This window comes from Loxodonta africana, chromosome 3 (genome assembly GCF_030014295.1).
Source record: "Loxodonta africana isolate mLoxAfr1 chromosome 3, mLoxAfr1.hap2, whole genome shotgun sequence".
NCBI classification, from domain to species: Eukaryota; Metazoa; Chordata; class Mammalia; order Proboscidea; family Elephantidae; genus Loxodonta; species Loxodonta africana.
The window spans coordinates 315421-330413 of NC_087344.1; the positions used below are offsets into that span (position 1 = coordinate 315421).

The 14993-nt window shown below is 59.9% G+C and overlaps 1 protein-coding gene across 2 annotated transcripts; it reads left to right on the forward strand.

The window, feature by feature from the left end:
• The first annotated feature begins 2750 nt into the window (after positions 1-2750).
• Positions 2751-10951, forward strand: BSG (basigin (Ok blood group)). Of its 2 annotated transcripts, XM_064280027.1 has the most exons (9): positions 2804-2885; positions 6499-6846; positions 8067-8223; positions 8431-8513; positions 8611-8747; positions 8977-9253; positions 9791-9815; positions 10105-10174; positions 10316-10951. In XM_064280027.1, exons 1-8 carry the CDS (start codon positions 2819-2821, stop codon positions 10166-10168), a joined length of 1158 nt encoding a protein of 385 aa, XP_064136097.1. In that variant the 5' UTR covers positions 2804-2818; the 3' UTR covers positions 10169-10174; positions 10316-10951. The 2 variants fall into 2 exon arrangements, with proteins under 2 accessions (XP_064136096.1, XP_064136097.1); XM_064280026.1 differs by lacking the exon at positions 6499-6846 and having other exon boundaries at positions 2751-2885.
• The last annotated feature ends 4042 nt before the right edge of the window (positions 10952-14993 follow it).

Below are 14993 nucleotides of genomic sequence, written 5' to 3' on the forward strand. Positions count from 1 at the left end.
CCCAGTGTGGGTGAAGGGGCCCTTGGCGATGACTAATGATGTTAAGCACCTTTTCCTATGCTTATCAGCCTTTTGTACATCTTCTTAGGAAAACTGGCTATTCGGGTCTTTGGTGATTTTGTATTGTTTGTCTTTTTATTATAAGCTTGTAAGAGTCCTTTATAGATCCCAGGTATAAGTCCTTTATCAGACATATGATTTGCAAATACTTTCTCCTATTTGATGGGTTGTCTTTGCACTTTCTTGGTGGTTTCCTTTGAAGCACAGAAGTTTGGATGGGGTCCAACTTATCTACTTTTTCTTTGGTTTCTTGTGCTTCTGGTGTCATGTCTAAGAAACCATTGCCTAATCTAAGGTCACAAAGATTTATCCCCATGTTTTCTTAGAAAAAAATTAAAATTTTCTGTTTTTTTTTTCTTCTTCTAAGAGTTTTCTAGTTCAGTACTTATATTTAGGTCTTTGATCCCCTGGTGGTATAAACAGTAAATGTGCTTGGCAGCTAACTGAAAGGCTGGAGGTTTGAGTCCATCCAGAGGTGCCTGGAAAGAAAGGCCTGGCAATCTACTTCCAAAAAAAAATCAGTCACTGAAAACCCTATGTGTCCTTATAGTCCCATTTGGGAAGTGCTTTTCTTTGTCACGTTAATGAGGAAGTGTTAGTGTTGGGTGTGTCTTACATCAATCTCTCTTGAGACATAAAAGAGCAGATTAAGGAAGCAAGCTGAGGAGAGAGATGGGGGAAGACAGGTACCAAGTCACAGGAAGATCACGGAGGAACAGAAACTGAAAAGAGGTAAGGACCTTCCTCCAGGGCCAACAGAGAGGGAAAGCCTTCCCCGAGAGCCAAAACCCTGAATTCAGACTTCCAGCCTAAGTGTTAGAAAATAAATTCCTGCTTGTTTAAGCAAAAAAAGAAAGAAAACCCTACAGAGCACATACAGTTTCTACTCTGCCGCACTGGGCTACTGCCATGAGTTGGAATCGACTCAACAGCGATGTTTTTTACATTTGCATTTATCAGCATTTGAAATTACTTTATTGTTCTGTATGTTTCTGTAATGCTTTCCAATCATATTTAGTCTAAGTCACTCCTATCCTTGCATATATACATATATATATGTACTCATAATATGAATTTAGAAATAGAAATACGTCTGCCTTTGTAGGCTTCTCTAACCATTAACTGTAAATCATTAGAAAGTGATTTAGAAATTCCTAACTGACAAATAGAAGCAAGTGAAGTGGGTGAAGAGCGTGAATAACCATAAAGTTGACTTAAACCTGGCATGCTGCGACGAAAGCAAACGGCATAGCAAGCTTCAGAAACTAGTCTTGAGATATAAATCTAAACAACTTCCTCATCTCTAACCCTGAAGAAAAGACGAGACATTCGGCTAACCTCTAACTCTGCAGAGAAGACGTTACCAACTAGTCTTTGATGTCACCGTGGGCCCATCCTGTGAGGCCAAGGCGAGCCATTTGTATGTAAACCCTGAACTTCCGCCGACCCGCTGAGAAGGCAGAGATGGGAGCTCCTCGCTGCTGCCAACCTCGCGCCCAGCTGTGAGGGACCCCACCCGTGGTCGAGCCTTCCTCCCGAGACCACTCCTCAGAGAAAACGCCTGGAGTCTCTCACCACGGAGCTCTCACCACGGGCTCTCACCACGGAGCTCCCACCACGGGGCTCCCACCACGGGGCTCCCACCACGGGCCTCCCACCACGGGCCTCCCACCACGGGGCTCCCACCACGGGCTCCCACCACGGGGCTCCCACCACGGGGCTCCCACCACGGGGCTCCCACCACGGGGCTCCCACCACGGGGCTCCCACCACGGGGCTCCCACCACGGGCTCCCACCACGGGCTCCCACCACGGGGCTCCCACCACGGGGCTCCCACCACGGGGCTCCCACCACGGAGCTCTCACCACGGGCTCTCACCACGGAGATAACGGTGGCTGTTGCCTGATTCTCTGGCTCTACGGGCGGGGGCCTTGTTGCGTGCTTTGTTTGGCAGGACCCCCCTGCGGTAAACGAAACGAGTTTATGCGAGTCAAATCCGAGTGTTGAGTAATTTCTGAGGCGAACACCCCACACGGCATTCATCGTTCGCGTCAGTGTGTGTAGTAAAAACACAGGCCCCAGGGCAGAGTTGCCAGACAAAATGGAGGTCGACCAGTGAAGCTGCAATTTCAGAGAAACACAAATAGGTTTTTTTTTTTTTTTTAAATAACTATGTCCAAATATTGCACGGGACACTTAAACACTACAAAATTATTTGTTCTCTATCTGAAATTTAACTGCTGTCCGGTATTTTTATTTGCTAAGCTGGTAGCATCAAGCCAGGGGTTCGCATCCCACCTGGTCACAGCTGGCACCCTGTAGCCTCACTAAGAGCTTTTCCAAAGACTCGCTGCCGGAAGGACGAACGGACGCGGCCCACAGACTCTCCGAGAAGCCAGGGCGGGAAACGGCCTCCCAGCCGGGTCCTCGCCGGCCCCGCCCGCGTTTCCTAGCAACGCCGGGGCCGGGGCCAGGAGGCCAGGAGGCGTGGCTCGCCGCGGACACTTGCCTGGTGCCGCCGCCCGGATGCCCTTAGCGCTAACCGGTCTGAGTCAGCGCGTGCGTACGTGCGCCCCCGCGCGTGCGCAAACGGACCGGCCGGCGTGCCCTGCGTGCGCGCGCCCCGGACGCCGCCCTGCGCGCGCGTGCCCGCGGCCTCTGCCGGTTCTTATTGCGGCCGCGGGCGGCGGCGGCGGCGACGGGTGGCGGCAGTTGGCGGCGGCAGTTGGCGGCGGCGGCGGAGGACGGACGAGGCGACATGGCGGCCGTGCTGCTCGTGGTGCTGGTGGCCGCGCTCCTGGGCGTCGAGGGCGCCTCCGGGGCTGGTGAGGACCGGGCCGGGGTCGCGGCGCCCGAAGGGGGCCCGGCATGGAGGCCGCGGGTGCGGGGCGCCGGTGCGGGTGCGGGGCGCCGGTGCGGGTGCGGGGCGCCGGTGCGGGGTCCGGGCGCCGGTGCGGGTGCGGGGCGCCGGTGCGGGGTCCGGGGCGCCGGTGCGGGGTCCGGGCGCCGGTGCGGGTGCGGGGCGCCGGTGCGGGTGCGGGGCGCCGGTGCGGGTGCGGGGCGCCGGTGCGGGTGCGGGGCGCCGGTGCGGGGTCCGGGGCGCCGGTGCGGGTGCGGGGCGCCGGTGCGGGGTGCGGGGCGCCGGTGCGGGTGCGGGGCGCCGGGGGCGGCAGGGCGGAGTGGCGGTGAGGCCGCGCGCTGGGGGCTCCCGGGGCGCTCCGGACAGGCCTGGCTGAAGCCCGCGGCCGGGGCTCGCGGCGGGTGGGCTTCTCATCGGGGCCTGGGAGCGAAGCCCCCGAGCTTGGGGGGAGCACCTGGGGCGCCTGGCCCGGGGCGGTGCTGGAGGTGCAGTCCCCAAGCTGCTGTTCGGGCCCCCGGGCTGGAGCCTCCGGGAGGGGACTGGCCCTGGATGAGGGCATATGGGGTGGGCTCCAGAGGTGGGCCGCCTGCCGCCGCTTCCAGCAGGAGCGGCTGGACCAGAGAGAGGGAGACCGGGGCCTGGGTCCTTGAGCGTCCTCCCCTTTGGGCCAGAACTGCGGGGTCGGAGTCTGGGCCTGGCCTCGGTCTCGTCTCATTCGTCCCGGGAGCCCCTTGGAGCCTGCAGGGCCTGGAGTGCGACCTGAGACTGGGTCTCGGTGTCACCCCCTGCCTGGGGCCTGTTTTAGGGTAGGGGTGCAGCAGAAAGACCCACCTCCCCTGAACTCGGATCCATGGCTGTGGTCCCAGTATGTCCTGGGCAGCTTGGGCTTTTTCTTCTGGAAAATGGGCTCCTGTCATTCTCACACTGATGTGAATACAGGTGCACGTGAAATGGCTCAAAAATGGGTCAGCTTCCTGGGTGGGGGGATTATCATTCCCGATGGGATTTGGGCCTCAGCCTTGCTGTGGTGTGCACTGTCCCCTGTGCCACCTGGGGCCTGCTGCTGGGCTCTAGTCCGCACCTGCTCCTACAGCTGGGGAAACTGAGGCCCAGGAGGGAGGGAAGATACTCCAAGGTCATGACGAGGTTGCCTTGGCCCCAAAGTTCAGGGTAGGAAATGTCCAGAGTAGTTTTTTAAAAGATTCAATGGTGGTGGATTTCCAGTACAGTTTGCTGAAGTGGGAAGAATGGTCTGAGGGGAAACACAAGAAGGGTTCTCTTGCTTCATAGGGTTGTTCCTTTCCTGTATCTGGACTCCACGTTTGGTTTTGGGTTAAAGATTTACGGTGCCCACACGCACATAGGGGACAGAGTGCAGACGTGAGGGCTGGAATCCACGCTTGGGAGAGGTGGGGGCATCATTCTGGCAGTGGGCACAGTGGGTGGGAGCTCCTGACCAACTTCAAGACTGTTTGGTCTTCGCTTTTCTAATCACGCAGCTGTTAACTGAGATGCTGAGACACAGATATGCCAGGGGGCGGCAGATAGGCTGTTGCTGGCAGGGGACCTTTAGAAGCCACCTGGTGTTGGGGCCGCATCCTTATCTGGGTTCAAGCTCAACACACGTCTCACCTCGAACTAATGCTGAGCGCCACACTCTCTCCCGGGCAGGCGGTGGTCTGAGCTGAGCAGGAGTAGAGTGGAGTTGCCGGGCAGACTTGGTTCATTTTCCTTTCTCATGCTGACAGCCCTGCTCTTCTCTCCCACTGGGGAAATCTGGGGCCGGGGGACCCACAGATGGCAGACAGTGCCCCGCAGCCCTGCTGTCTGCTCCACCTGGGCGGGGCGCCTCCCCTGCAGGCCTGGGCAGCTTGTTTACCTCCAGGCCCGAGGCTGGCCCCCAGCCCAGAGGGAAGCAGGAGGGAGTGGCTGTTTTTAGATGAAGGTGACTTTACTTGAGATCACAGGCTGCAGATCACGTGGCCAGCATCAGCTTTGACTTTTCTAGGAGCAGGGGGTCAGGGCTTCCTGAGGTCTTGAGTGCTCTTGGGGGCCTCCTGTGAACCCTGGGGGCCAGGCGGGATCCAATCCTAAACCTCCTGCAGAAGTGGGGGAGGCTTTTCTGCTTTTTTCAGTTCTTGCCCAGTAAGGGGCCTTTTGAGACATTTTTTACTAATTGTCCCACACTGAAAATTAACATCATGTGTGATCCTCACTGCCTCGTGAGAGTGGCCTTGACACTAGGGGTTTTTATCCCCCAGAGCCTACTTCTGCCCCTTGGGGGCAACATCCACCTTGTTCGGAGCAGCCCCAGGTCTCTGGGATGTGGCCCATGGATGCTGCCCCCCTGGTGCTGATAGATGGGGGTGGGGGTAGTCCACACTCACCCCTTCACAAACCCAGAGGGAACAGACTCTCCCCCCCCCGCCCCCCGCCAGGCCTCTTTTCTAGCAGCCCTGGGTGGTGAGAACAGCTGTAAAGGTAGAGAAGCCCGCGGGGAGTGGGGGGACCTCAGACTCCACTTCCTGCGCTGTTCCAGCCCTGCCCTGACCTGTACTCAGCTGCTGGTTTCGCAACTGGGGAGGCCTGATTCTCTCTGAGAAGCTCAGGAGACCAGAGGTGGCTCTCTGCCGAGGACAGTCGCCTTGCCTGCCTTGGGCTGCCTCGTGGGGGACCACTTGGCTCTTCTCACCACTGCCTTGGAACTGGGGCTGTGTGTGTGCATACGTGTGTGTGTCCCTCAGCAGTATTCAGGGACTGCACGACACATTCGTGGTGGGGGCCTGTGGGGGAGGAAAACACACCTGTGTGAGGACCTGTCCCTCTGCCCAACGCAGACAGCACCGCCGGGAGCTGTCAGGATGCTTCTGCTGGGCTTCACGCTTCACCTGCATCAGCTGGGGATTTTGAGACGTTCTATTCTCTGTTTTTGTTTAAAGGAGGCACCTGCAGGTGACCAGAGGTGGGGCGGAGGGTCTGGCCTGGCTGCCCCATCAATGGCCAGGTGACTCCCTGGGTAGGGCCAGTCCGCCGTGACCTGTCGGGGTGGGAGCCAACATCACAGCCATGGAGTACTCTAGAAAGCAGCCCAGCTGTGATGTCTTCCGGCAGAAAGACTTCTGTCTTTCTGGGTTGTGGGGTGTGAGCTTCAGCCCACTTCTCCGTGGGTAACCCTGCCCTGCAGGGGGTCTTTTCTGTTTTGTCAGGATGTGTTTCTCCTGGAGGGATGGGGTGTGAGCCAGAGCGCTGCCTTGGGGGGGTAGTAGCTTCAGTGCTTCCTCGTGGCCAATCATCTGGGGCTGCAGCTCAGGCCCCCTCGTGGCTCCGCGCAACCCCCAAGTGTGTGTGTGTGGCTCTCCCGTTGGAGGTCACTGTGCCCTCTGGGGGCCTCCGGTCCTTCAGGGTCATACCGTCCTGGTGGGTGCTCCTCTAGACCTGGTGTCTGGTGCCCAGCCTCTGAACGGCTCCTCTTGCCACCTGGTGCGCTCAGTAGGGTGATGCGGAATCTACTAACTTGCTTTTTTTCTCCATCGGCTCCCCTTGCACTAACGCTGGTGCCTACCCCGCCTGCTGCACAGCTGGCTTCCTGTGGTCACCGCTGTCCCAGGAGCGTGGGCCAGGGGACCACGTGGAGCTGCACTGTGAGGCTGTGGGCAACCCTGTCCCTGAGATCCAGTGGTGGTTCCAGGGGCCTGCACCCGACACGCCCTGCGCCCAGCTCTGGGATGGCGCCCGGCAGGACCGTGTCCACATCCACACCACCTACCGCCAGCATGCGGCCAGCACCCTGTCCATTGCCGGCCTTACTGTGGACGATGTAGGCACTTATGAGTGCCGGGCCAGCAACGACCCTGACCGTAACCACCTGACCCGGGCACCCCGCATCCGCTGGGTCCACGCCCAGGCCAGCGTGCTGTTCCGTGAACGTGAGTGGCGGCACACAGACCCTGGCCCGTCCCAGCCGCCTGGCCCTTCTCTCCAAGTCCCTCTGAGTCCCTTAGCCTGTACCCCACCCCCACCCCCCGGCTTGGCAGATCACACCCAGGCTCCCAGCCCCACCCTGCACATAGAGCATTGTTCTCGTCCCGCCTCTCCTGGCTCCACGTCCTACTTGGCTCCGGCTCCATCCCGTCCTCGGCTCCATCCCTTCAGCCCTCCTCCAGCCTTACATCTACTGCCTCCCTCACTGCACCCTGTGGAGTGGCGGGTCTTGGTGTCCATGATTCTGGAGGGGAGCTGGGTGTCCACGCTCTGAGCTTAGGGACACCCCACCACCACTTGGCTCAGGCTCAACTTTGAGGCCTTCTGGAACCCTCAGTGTGCTTCTCAACTTGTAATTCCAAATTGCTCTCAAAACTCGGCCCCTGAAGAGAATCTCCTAGGCTAGCTGGAGATTCACTGTGGCTGGAAGTTACCAGCTGCTTCTGCACTACAGCTCACAGCTTGTCTGGGCCTTGGGGTGGGTCACGACAGGACAGGCGTCACCATACATGCCCCAGCAAGTGGGGAACAGTGTGAAGCTGCTGGGGGCCTTGGGGGTGGTTGGACTTCAGGCTGGGGCTCTGTTCATACGAGACACACAGCCCCTGTTTCCATGGGTGGAGAGTGAGTCAGACCCCGCCTGAGAGGTGCAGTGACTGGGAAGGGCATTTGGGGTGGGTCCTCTGTCCCCAAGCTGGCCTGGGCCTCCAGCCTAGGGACTGTGGATTGTTGGCTGGGCAGTTAGGGTCTCAGCATGTTTAGGGGGGACAGTTAGGGTCTTAGCCTGTTGAGGGGACGTTAGGGTCTCAGCCTGTGGGGGGGCGGTTAGGGTCTCAGCCTGTGGCGGGGGGGCCGGTTAGGGTCTCAGCGTGTGGGGGGGCGGTTAGGGTCTCAGCATGTGGGGGGCGGTTAGGGTCTCAGCGTGTGGGGAGTGGTTAGGGTCTCAGCGTGTGGGGAGTGGTTAGGGTCTCAGCGTGTAGGGGGTGGTTAGGGTCTCAGCCTGTTGGGGGGACGTTAGGGTCTCAGCCTGTGGGGGGCGGTTAGGGTCTCAGTGTGTGTGTGGGAGGTGGTTAGAGTCTCAGCATGTGGGGGGAGCGCTCCTGCAGCCCTTGCAGTACCCTCCCCAAACTCTATGCTAACCTATCTCTCGTGTGCGGCTTTGCAGAGGGCAATGTCTCAACTTCTGTGAAAGACGTCGACTCCAAGACGCTCCTGACCTGCTTCCTGAACCACAGCGTCACGGCCATCGAGGGCCACCGCTGGATGCGGGGGGACAAGGTGCTCAAGGAGGACGCACTACCCAGCCTGAAGACTGAGTTTGAGTGGGTCCCTCTCCTGCATCAGCCTCTCCCGTGGTCGGTTGGCAGTTCAACTCGGGCAGAAGTTAGAAGCAGGCTGTGGTTCACACCCGGGGCGTGTCTGTCGGGTGGGGGCGGGTGGGGACCTCCTGTGATGGGGCAGGCAGGACACTCCGCAGTGTGGTGTGTGGTGCTCGTGGCTCCTCGCCCACTCATGGCGCCTGGTTGCAGGTTGGACTCAGACGACAGGACCGGTGAATATGCCTGCATCTTCCTACCTGAGGTCGTGGGCAGGGCCAGCATCACTGTGAGCGGTGAGTTCTCCTGGGGCCCAATGAGGGTGTGGGGCTTGGGACACTGGGAGTCAGTTTCCTGCAGGACTGAAGCTCAGGCCCTGTCCCCGCCACTCAGGCCCCCCGAGGGTCACAGCTGTGAGGAAGTCGGAGCACGCCAACGAGGGGGAGACCATCGTGCTCAAGTGCAGGTCAGACTCCTTCCCGCCCATCACCGATTGGGTCTGGTTCAAGAAGACTGAAACCCAGGAGCAGGTGGGTACCCCGGGCCCCTTCCCTGTGCCCCCCATGGTCCTCCCCACACGGTCACCTCCCACTCCTGGGTTGTATCGGTCCCCCCCGACCCCGTGTCTCTCCCTCTCACTCCTGGCCCTTCCCCCGCACAGACTCACCATCACTCCCAGCTGCCCTCCTCACCCTGGGCCCCCCTCACTTCTGGGTCACGCCCCCCACAGTCGCCCTCACCCTCGGCCCCCTGCCCCAGGTTATCGTGAACGGCTCCCAGAGCAGGTTTGTGGTGAGCTCCTCAGAGAAGCGGTCAGAACTGCATATCATGAATCTGGACATGAGCACCGACCCCGGCACATACGTGTGCAACGGCACCAACACCGAGGGCACCGGCTATGCCACCATGACTCTGCGGGTGCGTAGTCGCCTGGCTGCCCTCTGGCCGTTCCTGGGCATTGTGGCCGAGGTCCTTGTGCTGGTCACCATCATCTTCATTTACGAGAAACGACGGAAGCCCGAGGAGGTCCTGGACGGTGAGGCCCAGGGTCGGACAGGGCTGGGGGTGCTCGGTGAGAAGGGTGTGGGTGGGCGGTCTAGGAGTCCCCCTGTAGTGGAAGCAGGTGTGCCCGTGCTCACTGCCCTTTTCTCCTTCCGTGCTGGCTGCAAGCTGGCGTCCTCCACGGTAAGTGGCCCCCTCTGCACTTAGTCCAGCTGCTTGGGTCCCAGGGCTGTGGCCACCGCCAGCCTGTGACCTGCATGACGCGGAGCTCGGGAGGCCATCTCCTGTCTGTCTGTGCGTCTGCATGCCCCTTGTCGGCAGGGGGCGCCATGTGTGGGTCCTGGGACATCTTCTGCAGGCCGGCCTCGTGGGTTATCTGCCGTGAGGTGGGGTTGAGTCCCCAGGGAGGAGCTGGGCTGCGGCCAGGCTCCTGGCCAAAGCAGAGTGCATCTGTGGTGGAAGCGAGGGGCCAGCGCAGATGTGTGGACATGGTCTCTGCACTTGAGCTGGGGCATTACTGACGTATTCTTCTCTCTTCCATGTCCACCGCCCCACCGCTGTGTCTACACAGATGAAGACATGGGCTCCGCACCACTGTGAGTTCTGGCCTTGCCTGGAGGGAGGGCAGCAGGGTTACCTGGGCCGAGGGGTGAGCTGCCACGCCTCAGGGTCCTGCCCCCAGTGCAGACCCAACACTTGGCGAACCTCGTCTCCAGTGTGTGCTGGGCACCACCCAGAGGCCACAGGTGCACATGCCTGTCCTCCTTTCTTGGGGGGCCCTGGCTGAGGAGCACGTGGAGACAAACTCAGATCCTCTTGGGGAGTGTGGTGATTTAGGGGCTTCAGGGGCCGGCCCGCACACTGATGGTCCCCGTTACCCCCCAGGAAGAGCAGCAGTCACCACGTGAATGACAAGGACAAGCACGTCCGTCAGAGGAATGCCAACTGAGTGCAGGTGGGCCACGGGGCGCCCAGGCGGGGAGGGCCTTACAGGGCTCCTGCTGCACTGCCCAGGCCCATGACTGTAGCCTGAGGCCTGAGTCCAGGTGCCCTGGGGGGACGCGCCGGGTGGGTCTGAGCCTCCTTCTCTCTCTAGGCAGCCTCCAGGACACCTGCCCTGCCTATGGGTCTCCCTCTCTGAGTCAGTCCCCATGTCTGCCAGATTCCCTCACCTGCGAAGAAAACCTGCCTGGGAGAACAGTGGTTGTAGAGCCAAGTCGTATCCTGATTTTCCTCCTTTTTTTCAAGCTAAACTAGGGTTTGCTACATACAGAATTCCATTCAATCCTACTCCGTTGGGGTCGTTTCTCCTTTTCTTTCCATTCTCGCGAACCCAAGGGGATCAGTGAGGTCTGGGGTACCCCGTCAGGTGGCCCTGGCGGCTCCCCTGCGCAGTCCCTCCGGGTGCCCTGGCCGTGGTCCGCATGTCCTGCCTGTCTGAAGCCTGTGCTGTCTGGTCACATCTGCTCTTGGTGTGTTCTATTAAAGGCCTTAGTCTGTGGTCTGACCTGGAGTCTCTGTGGGCAGGGGGCAGTCTGGTGGGGCCCTAGGGCCTCTTACCCTCTCAGGGGAGCCCTAGGCCCCCGACATGCCAACCTCTCCCCTCAGCTGGTATTGTCTGGGCAAGCAGTGGGAGGCTGCTGGGCTAGGGTCTCTCCACCTCAACCACAGTGCAGTTCCGACCCGCCCCAACCCTGACCCTTGTTCACCAATAAAGACTGACTCCGCCTCACTTTCTGGTTCCTGTCTGCCTCTGGGTGGCGGTGGGGCTTGCCAGAGACCTTGTGTTTGGTTGGCCCTGTGCCCCCAGGATGGACAGCAGCCCCCGACCTGTGACACCCACCCCCTGCAGGCCGACACTAGGGTTGCACCCACCATGGTTGAGGAGGGTGCTGCAGTGGCCTGGGTGGCCTATGAGGGTGGGGGCACATTCCAGGAGCCAGAGCACAGTGAGCGGGGCTCCCAGCAGTCTCTTGACCACCTGGGACATTGTGTTCAGAGCCAAATGAGCCAGAATCGACCAGGCAGGTTGAGTCCCCCTGAGGTAGGGAGGAAGGTGTGGGCAGAGGGAGGCTGAACCTGGAGAGCTTGGGTGGGAGGACACGGGCTGGGCAGTGGAACAGGTCAGGAGGGCCTTCTCCCAGGGGAAAAGCAGGGACTAGGAACCAGGGCCAGCCTTCTCGTATAGGTAAGGAAATTGAGCCCCAGGTGGGGAAAGGCACCCCAGTCCCAGAGCAAAGTGCCAGGCCTTTGGCTGGTCTGAGAGAGCTGACCAGGATGGACTGGGGGGCATGTGGACCACTCCCTTAGAGAATCCAGAAATCAGGGTTCCTAGTGGCTGCCCCTCGCCAGTGGTGGCAAACTCCAGGATTTTCAGTGGTACCATGAAGGAAGCCAAGCCAACGACCGGGGCCCACGCTTGGCCTGGGGGTCGCCAGTGTGAGACTCTGCAGGCGAGCTCTGAGATGGGGTGCAGGCTGGTCCTTCTGCCCGTTTCCTGTCACCCCTGCAGGGGGTGGGGTCTGCAGTTCCTATGAGAAGGGGATGAGGACCCAGCGGGGCCTGAGCACCCCAGAGCTGCCCCTTGCCATTTTCCCTTCAGAAGTTGGGCCCGCAGCCTGTCTGCCTTGCTCAATAGTGGGGTTTCACCCACCCCACCAGCCTCATGCCCTTCCCAGAGCCTTGGGGAGAGCCAGGCTTACAGGTTCGGCAGCTCCAGGCCTTCGCAGCCTCCACCAGAGGGCGCCATGCCCATGCCCACTAGTGGGCTGAGGCCAGGTCCTGCAGCTGCGCATACCTGGGCAAGGTTGGCCCCCTCCCTGAGCCCTGGGGTCCCGGATGGACACACACCCCACTGAGGCTGGCCCCCTCTCTGTGTCTGAGAGGACCCATGGACACCCACCCCAGTGAGGTATTTACCCAGCGACCCAGGTGATGCATGGCTTTGTTCACTCGTTTGGTGACATGAATTGGGCACCTCTGGTTTACCTGGTGCTGGGGGTTCAGGGTGAGTGGGCAGAAGGGTCCCTGGTGCTGAGGGTTCAGCGTGAGTGGGCAGAAAGGTCCCCAGTGCTGGGGGTTAAGGGTGAGTGGGCAGAAGGGTCCCTGGTGCTGGGAATTGAGGGTGAGTGGACAGAAAGGTCCCCGGTGCTGGGGGTTCAGGGTGAGTGGGCAGAAAGGTCCCTGGTGCTGGGGGTTCAGGGTGAGTGGGCAGAAGGGTTCCTCGTGCTGAGGGCTAAGGGTAAGTGTGCAGAAGGGTCCCTGGGGCAGATACAGTTGACCCAGTGAAGGCAGAAAGTAGAGAGCCTGGGGGTGGGGGGGCGAGTAAAAGGGCCTGTGGGGAGGTGACAGGTGATACCCCTCCTGGTCACATGACCCAGCCCTCTCCCTCACAGGCGACACGTGCTGTATCCATCCACCCTGCTCTGTCTCCCCAGCATTTAGCATTTATCAGGGACACCTGGGCTCCATGGGTGTTGCCAAGCACACAGAATTCTCCAGACAGAAAGCTGGGGCATGAGAGTTTCAGGGGGGTCCTGGAGAGGCAAGCAGAGCCTAAGCCCCCCTCAGCGGATTCATCCAGGAGGGCCCCCCAGGGGGAGGGGTGATGGTGTGTAAACTTCCAGGTAAACCGGATCAGCACACCACATGCCTCCTTTCCTACAGGAGCACTCTGTGTCCACTCATTCACTCAGCAAGGGTGTAAGGAACGCCCGCCCGTAGTGAACACTGCTCCCCACAAAGTAAGCTGGAGTACGTACGGCTCTCTGAAGCCTGCCTCTGTTTCCCCAGAGTGAGACGGGGAGTCACGGGATTGAAGATCATCTTGCCAGTGCTGAGGACACTGCCCCCAGGGCTGCCCTGGGAATCGCGGGGTCTTGGGAGTCCCAGCTCCGGTGGGCAGAGCCAGGCAGGTGGATGGAACAAGGGCTCATTCATGGGGCTCCACTGGAAGCACCCCACTGCCTCTCCTCCTGGCCTGTCCTGTCTGCACAGACTTCCCTCCCTCTCCTTGTCCCTTGCCAGGACTGGGGCCCTGAAGGGGCGGTTGCCTGTGGCAACAATGGGCCCCTTACTCTGGTCCTGAGATTCCAAACAGCACTTCCCACTTAATGGGGGTCTAAAGGCAGGGGCAGTGACCTCAAGGTCCCACAGTTGGGGGGGGCAGCAAGAGAGCGGTTGGGGAGGTCACATGGCAGCAGGGGACAGGGCTGGGGGAGCCCCGGAAAGAAAACAGCCAGAAGTGGGGGCCATCAGACTTTGGCCCACCCTCTCCCTTATCCCTACCCCTCAAGTTCCCAGGGGAGAGTGAACCTAGCAAGGGGCCCAAAAAGAAAGTCCAGGAATCCTAATGGATTTGTCACTCACAAGGCTCTCACCTAGTGTAAGCCCCGGGGCCCTCATCCTGGACCTGCCTGACTGAGCAGGCAGTGCAGGACTGGCTGGCGAAGCCAAGAAGGATGCCAAGGGAGAGGTTGGGGGCCGGGGGCCAGGTGAAAGGGGCTCGAGAGCGGGAACCCCAAGGGCAGTGGCCCTGAGGCTGGAGTGAGCTTGGCATGTGGGGGTCAGAGGAGAGTGTGTGCCTGGAGCCATGAGCAAGGAGGTAGAGACACACCATGGCCATGGGGAGGGATTAGGAGCCATGAGAGGTTTTAGGCAAGTTAGAGAAGTGAGCTGACTGGCAGTTTTATATTTGTCTACACAACCTAGCTCCACCCCACCATCTCTGGGACCCCCCCTACTCCACCCCTGCTTAACTCTCTGGCCTCCAACTTCTGACCTTATCTCCTGCCACCCACCCCCAGGGGCCTCCCTCGCCAATGGTCTGGCTGCTTGGGTCTCCTTGCTGCTCCTCGAACAAGCCAGGCACCACCTGCCCCAGGGCCTTTGCATGGCCTTGCCGCCTGCCCAGATCAGTCTTCTTGCAGACATCCACATGGCACCATCCCTCCCCGCCTTCAGCTCTTTGCTCAGACATCGGTTCTCTTCATAAGACCTCCAAACATCGCCTTCCCTGCTCCAAGTTTATTTATAGCACTTAGCTCCTTGAGACAGACAATCTCACATTCACTAAGTAGCACCAGACTTGTTCACTGTTACAGTCTCCTCTGCCTGCTCACTGTTGGCCTGCCAGGCCAAAGGGGGAACTGTTGGATTTGCTTCTGCACCCCCAGACCGAAACCAACTGCCCCTGAGCCCAGTCGGCTCCGCTCATGGCAACCCCGTGTGTCGGAGTAAAACTGCTCCACAGGGTTTTCGGTGGCTGATTGTTGGGAAGTAGATAGCCAAGTCTTTCTTCTGAGGCGCCTGAGTGGACTCGAACCTTCAACCTTTTAGTTAGCGGATGGGCATGTCCACTGCTCGCACCACCTGAGACTTTCAGTGCCTGAAAATTGGGGATCAATAAATGTTTGCTGAATGAATGACTAAGTGCAAGGAATACTCTGACCAGAACAAGCACTTAGAGTGGGCGTGAAGGGGGGAGCTGGGCCCGGTCCCAAAATGCTGATGGGAGCTTGGCCTAGGGGGACTGCGGTTGGAGAGGAACATCTAGGAACTGGTGACAAAGCACCCTGAGGCTTAGAAAGGGGCTGGGACCCCCTGGTGCCAGCACCCTTTGTGGTCTTGGGACAGGGAGATGGGCAGCAGGGGCTGGGGGGCAGGGGAGGAGCTGCCCTGTCTACCCCGCTTCAGGCATGGCAGGTCCCCAGGCTAGGCTTCCGTCTGCCTTTCCTCTTGGCTCAGCATCCAGCCCTGGGGCTCTGGCGACCTGC

Excerpts from the sequence above, each read along its gene's own strand:
- BSG (XM_064280027.1), top strand. The coding sequence starts at position 2,819 with ATGGCGGCCGTGCTGCTCGTGGTGCTGGTGGCCGCGCTCCTGGGCGTC. Across the intron at positions 8,514-8,610 it reads GGCCAGCATCACTGTGAGCG|GCCCCCCGAGGGTCACAGCT; the intron begins GTGAGTTCTCCT and ends CCCGCCACTCAG. Across the intron at positions 9,254-9,790 it reads GCCCGAGGAGGTCCTGGACG|ATGAAGACATGGGCTCCGCA; the intron begins GTGAGGCCCAGG and ends GTGTCTACACAG.